The sequence below is a fragment of the Helianthus annuus genome, chromosome 14 (genome assembly GCF_002127325.2).
Source record: "Helianthus annuus cultivar XRQ/B chromosome 14, HanXRQr2.0-SUNRISE, whole genome shotgun sequence".
NCBI lineage: Eukaryota > Viridiplantae > Streptophyta > Magnoliopsida > Asterales > Asteraceae > Helianthus > Helianthus annuus.
The window spans coordinates 59,809,756-59,816,497 of NC_035446.2; the positions used below are offsets into that span (position 1 = coordinate 59,809,756).

At 38.9% G+C, this 6,742-nt stretch overlaps 1 protein-coding gene across 1 annotated transcript; it reads right to left on the reverse strand.

Moving 5' to 3' along the window:
• Nucleotides 1-5,428: 5,428 nt before the first annotated feature.
• LOC118486483 (protein enabled homolog) lies at nt 5,429-6,742 on the reverse strand. The gene has a single exon (XM_035982963.1). It carries the CDS (start codon nt 6,740-6,742, stop codon nt 5,429-5,431), a length of 1,314 nt encoding a protein of 437 aa, XP_035838856.1.

Sequence of the window (6,742 nt, forward strand, 5' to 3'; positions counted from 1 at the left end):
CCTGAGCTCTGATACCACATGTAGGATCGTGAAACGACCTAACGAGTCGATCAGAAGAGTGCTTAAACCGAATCAGATGCGGAATTCATTGATTCGGTCTTCGTTCAGCTTGTATTCACTATAAATTGTCTTGTTTATTGATCTTGTAACAAATTACAGCACGTAGACACTTCGACAACACCTCGGCGTCGGAAACTAGAACCTTACAAATGAATCCATTTGAAGCCTGTTTATACAAGATGACCCTGACCGTTTGAAACCCCTCAAATGGACATCTAATTCAAATGGCCACTCATTGGACCTTTCAAACGGTTACAATTCAAACGAAGGTCAACATCACATTTGTCTTTTCATGCATTCCATATTGACTTCACGTGCACAAGCATACTGATTTGTGTGATAATCTTTCAATGATGATGTCACCTGATGTCATTAGTATGATGTCATCATCAAGAATGATGACATCATGCTTGATCTAAACCGTACCGAATCTGAGACTCGACATAAGACGAAGACGACAGATGACTGCACCAACAGACTCCCCCTCAGATGTTGACGAGTCTTAAGTGTCGAGTCTTTGCATCTTCACTCTTTATCAGTCTCTTTTCTTTCTTAGCATATACCAGGATCTTCTCTTTGGCTCTAGCCTCGTCAGACTCCCCCTTTCATCATGATGGGATCGCTATCTGGAATTTGCTATCACCTTGAGATCAAATCCTAGCTTTATCTCTGTTTAAGCTCATCTCAGGTTCTGATGTATCTCCTGACTTTCCGTAGCAGCAGAATCAGAAACCTACACATCTCAAACACTCTATTAAAAACCAACAAAATTGTGATTCAACTTAATGAATCAACTAAACATTCGAGAATTTTCACATTTAAAATTTAACAAAATTTTAAACATTTCAAACTCTGATTCAACATTTCAAAACACTTAACCAAACCATCTGTTCATCATGTTTAGTCTTTGAGATTTTGAATATCAGCTCTCCAACATCAGTTGTCGAGAATCTTTTTGGATTTTCAAAATATGAAACATAAATGCAAAAATTAAATGCAGAAATGAAATATGTACAAACATATTTTTGTGAGATCGTGCAAGAGGATCATATCAGCTGCCGACTAGACACTAGCACCATTAAGCTGTTATTTCATTTTAAGCTTTTAAATAGTTCACGTTGATTGTCGATATACTGATCCACTTAAATTCTCACAAAGCTTTCAACCTGTTCGGGATACTGAATTAGTGTTTTAGAACTTAAACATCTACATGTGTCCCACCTCAGTATATACTCCCGTATCCAGACCCCAATATTCAGTCTTACAGGTGAGTATACCACAGCTGATATCTGTTAAGGGGTAGATGCGAGGGCCGTGAGAGCTCAGGTCGATACTTCCGTATACGCAGAGAGATGACGGCTTCGACTTTAAGGTGTGTCCCCTTTAGAGGATCTTTTGTTTTCAACAGCAGCGACTATCAATTTTATTGTTTCATCAGCATGCTGAGGGCGAGCTTATATTTCAAAGCTTTTTGCAGAAAGTATTATCCGGGGACTAGGTCAGTACTTCCATACAGCAGAAGTCCCGGGATAATACCCCAGATATCACTGAGCATAAAGACCTAGTATCTCAGAATACGGGACCCTTCAAACAGGATTTCAGGGGTTACCTATATATCCTGGAGGTGTTCCCCACGTAGACGCAAGTGAAATTTATGTTTATATCCCAAACTGATCTACTAATTCTGTGAAAACCTATCGACACATCTTTAGCGAGACTGCTTAATTGCATTTATACATTACAAATCTTTAGCGTACTGTGCCAGTCTAGCTGATGTACTATCATTTCCCCTATTTGCACCAAAACTCATTTTTAATTTTTCGATGTTTTTGACATTTTCAAATTTTATAATTTTTTAAAATTTTACTCCCCCTAAAATCAAAATATGTTTCAATTTTGATTTTCTGGGAAAATTTGAAACAAACTGTACAAAATTGACAACATGATGAGAATCGCATCAATCCTCCATCCACATGGCGCAAACAATCAGAACTCCCCCTCACAACAAACTATTTTCCCATTATGATTTCAAAACACTTAAGTTTGTTTTAATCAAAATGGTTTTTCCAGAAAAATTAGTTTGTTTACCAATCGTTAGTAGGTTCAGGGTCACTTCATCACCTTGTTTTCTTTATTCACATGACAGATTATACAATTTCAGTTTAGATCTCAAACAACACTTGTATAAAATGAAGTACAACTTAATGTCCCTGATTTACCACATGTAAGGCGAAAAATCACCAGAGTGAAATTTCTCAAGAAATGTGCCTATTCATGTTCCACGCTTACCAACCTGGGAACTCCGGCAAGTCAGGTTTTTCTATTTAAACAGATTCACCCAAGCCTGACGGTCCTTGGGTGATTTCGAATTCTTGTTCAACAATGATGGAAAGTTTGCATCATCCATTGTTAAACCCAAATTCTCCTTTTTTACCTCAACACCAGGCTCCTCTGGCTTTAAAAATTATTTTTAAAATTAAAAGAGAAATTTCAGAAAACTGTTCTACAATTGACTGAAAAGGGAGAATGTACAAAACAATATATTGTTCTTTTTATTTAATCAAGAAGTACATGGGTCTGACAATCTCAACCATGCATTGGGCCGCACAAGATTTAAACACAATCACATGCAAAAGCCTGATCCAAGTTGATGTAATATAAATTGAGATTGTGCCGATAAACTCAATGTCACATGAGCCTTAATTGTATATCACATGCAATCTGACAACCTCGTTAAATGTGTCACACAACTCGATGAACTTTTTCAAACGGTTCACACAATACAAAGCATTTTTCAAGCGGTCATGTTTTCAAACGAGATGGCTACCTTTTTCAAACGAAGATTTCAAACGGTATACCTTTTTTAAACGACAGTTCAAACGGGATGGCCAATTTCAAACGGCAAGGACCAATTTTCAAACGGAACGGTCAATTTTCAAACGACAACTTCACGTTTTCAAACGGACAGGTCAGTTTCGTTCAAACGGTCACCAATTTTCAAGCCATTTTACCAGTTTTACGTCGAGTTTTGATCTGATATTTTCAAGGGATGATTAAAACACTGTTACGCATACATTGTGAAAGTTTCAGCCGATTTTAACCGTGAAAAATATCAAATTTTGAAAGAAGGTGTAGAAGATCAGAATTTGCTAGCGAAAACAAGCTAAACGGTAAGAACTCTTCCTCCTGAGCTCTGATACCACATGTAGGATCGTGAAACGACCTAACGAGTCGATCAGAAGAGTGCTTAGACCGAATCAGAGGCGGAATTCATTGATTCGGTCTTCGTTCAGCTTGTATTCACTATAAATTGTCTTGTTTATTGATCTTGTAACAAACTACAGCACGTAGACACTTCGACAGCACCTCGGCGTCGGAAACTAGAACCTTACAAATGAATCCGTTTGAAGCCTATTTATACAAGATGACCCTGACCGTTTGAAACCCCTCAAACGGACATCTAATTCAAACGGCCACTCATTGGACCTTTCAAATGGTTACAATTCAAACGAAGGTCAACATCACATTTGTCTTTTCATGCATTCCATATGGACTTCACGTGCACAAGCATACTGATTTGTGTGATAATCTTTCAATGATGATGTCACCTGATGTCATTAGTATGATGTCATCATCAAGAATGATGACATCATGCTTGATCCAAACCGTACCGAATCTGAGACTCGACATAAGACGAAGACGACAGATGACTGCACCAACAATATTAGCACTTCAACAATTAATCGCTCAACACCGATTAGAACACGTACCCGCATAGGCTTGCAACTCGATCATTCTCCACCACCGATCTCGAATACTAAGCACAAGTCATAAGGTTTTTGTAAGGGTTATAACGGGGCTAGGCTAAGGGTAGGAAGTAGGATATTTTAAAGTGGCTAAGGTGATGAAAAATTCGATTTTTTTATTACAAACTACTAAACTAAACAACACTAAATATAAATATCAACTATGAGGCATCAACTTTCGCCTTTTATTCAACAAACTACTAGCACATCTTTTTTTTTGCGTTTTTCTCAATGCTTTTTCATTCCTTTTCGCAACATTTTCTAACAAATATATATATATATATATATATATATATATATATATATATATATATATATATTACAAATGAATCACAACTATACAAACTCATGCTCCTATAATCGAATTTTCATCACACAGGTTTAAAGAGAAAAAAGGTTTTAAGGTAATGGGCTAAAGGGTGGTCAAAGAAAGGACTAGGCTCAAAATTGGCTACTAGGGGATAATTTTTGGGTAAGGATATAAAAATGATGTAAAAGGAAAAGGTTTACCTAATGCCTTAATCATTCTTGTGCTTGTATTCGGTCTATGGTCTCGAATGTATCTAAAGTTGCAAGTTCTACAATACGCGACTAATGGTCCACTCAAATAAAGAAACATGCATATGTAAATCTATGATATAAAAGTGGCTCAAAACCTCACGTATAAGGGTATGGTATGTGATATGCATAAAATGCTAGTTCCTTAGGCGAATTATTCCCAAATAACCACCCGCTAAATACCCGTCATGCTATTAATTTGAACTTGACCATGACAAAAGACCAAATGGGTTGCGCCATCCCTCGTTGACTTGGTTACTTGTGCTTTTAAGACCGCTTTTGAAACAAGAAATTTTTGAAAAATTTTTGAAATTTCCCCCCATCCCCACACTTGAGGTAAACATTATCCTCGATGTGTAGTGTTTAAATGAACGGGTCAAAGTCGAAAACTTTTACTACTCCTCCATCCCCACACTTGAGGTAAACATTGTCCTCAATGTGTAAGAACTGGAGTTTTTAAAACGCACAAGGGATGTGACACGACTAACCTCCCCAAATTTCACCCGGAAAAATAAAATACAAAATACAATCCGCTTATTACTAAACTAAGAATCAAGGTAAAAAGGAAACGCATGCACCTGATTTTTGTTGCTTGATGCTCCTATCTTCTTCTTCTCTTCATAAAAACGGTTGTCTCTCGAACATCATGTACTTACAAATTCTAACCCTTGTGTAGAAGCATGCTTCTCACAACCATTGAAATTTGTTAAGTCGTTAGTTCTACCATTTTAATAAAAGTGTTACCAAATCATCCGTTAAATTACCTTGATTTTTGTGGAATAATAAGTTACAACAACAAGCCAACTCACTTTCGTAGGAATCATGGTTGCATTTAGCTTATGCGACAAGCCCTTTTAAACCCCCCAATAGCTTAGGAGGACGAGAGGTCTCGTGAGGGTTATATAGGGAACACACCCACAACGTTCATTTAACTAGGCAAAAATAAATAATAACGAAATAGAAATAAAACAAACAAAAGTATACAACAACAACAACACATGCCTTCACCGCTGATATCTCTCGTTGGGATCAACTGGCGGGTTTGGCTTGTATGGATAACCAGTGAGGGCTTCAAACATCTCCCTGTAGTTATCAAGTGGGCTCGGCTCTCCTTGAGGTGGTGGCTGATAAGGTATCGGAATGAAGCTGGAGCCTACGGCCTCGGGCCAGTGAGGAGATGGGTCAGATGGGCCTCGTGGAACGGGGAGATTGGGGTAGTCGGTCCACCCCGAGTGCTCGACATAAGGAAGGCCGGCCTTATAGTCTCTTCGATATCTCTCCTGATCGTGGAGAATTTTGGCATTATTAATAGCCGTTTCCTGTGAGACATATAAGGCACTCCATCGGTTATCTTCCAATGTGTTTCGCTCGTTCCGCGCTTTTTCCTCCCTTTCTTGCCATGCCCGTCTTTGGGCCATATCTTCTTCTTGCAATTGTATCAAACGTTCCATGTGAGATCTTTGAAGAGCTTGTTGCAATTGTTGCTCTTTCATATATTTCTCCATTCTCTCACGATAAGCTGCTTGGGAGGCCCACTGTTCTTGCGAGTAGGTCCCGTGCATCTCTTCCCAATTCTCTCTCCTCCTGTTATATTCCCTGCCCTCGCCTATACATGCCGAGATGTTATCATAACACGCTTGTTGCCCGCGGTTATAATTTCTGAACGACGGCCCTTGTCTTTGTTTCACAAAACCTGCCATATCTGCATTAATCTCCCTGTGTGGCCTCATGTACCTCTGTTGTGGTCCCCGTGGACCAGAAGGCTCATTCTCGTCTTCTTCATCAATCATCTCCTCATCTCCCCCAGCTCCTTGTTGTGCATCTGGATTAACAAATTCATACTTGTGACCCAGTTTGTCAGTCACCACATATTTGTTTCCCGACAGATTCACATCTATTTTCCATTTTTTTCTCATTGATGCTCTATTGAATTCTTCGAGAGGTTTGGATACCCAAAGTGATTCCGGAGGCAAACAATTCTGTTGGACAATCCTAGCATTGATGAGGCGTGCATATGGAATAAAACGCCTTTGAGATACCTCCCGGGTGATCCATGTATTCATCATGACGATATGTCTCCATGACAAGGTAGGGGTCCCGTACAACAATGAATGGACAACCCTACAATCGCTTGCTCTCACTCCTCCTCGATCACCGAATCTTACCATCACATTCTCTAGGATAATTCCTTGAAGAATTTTCCCCTCAATCGTCATTTGAGTTCTTTTAGCCTCTCCCCCATCACTGTATGGTGAAATAAACGCTGTCATCTGCTCCGGATCACCATCGTTCATATGATTATCCAAAAATTGTTCCAT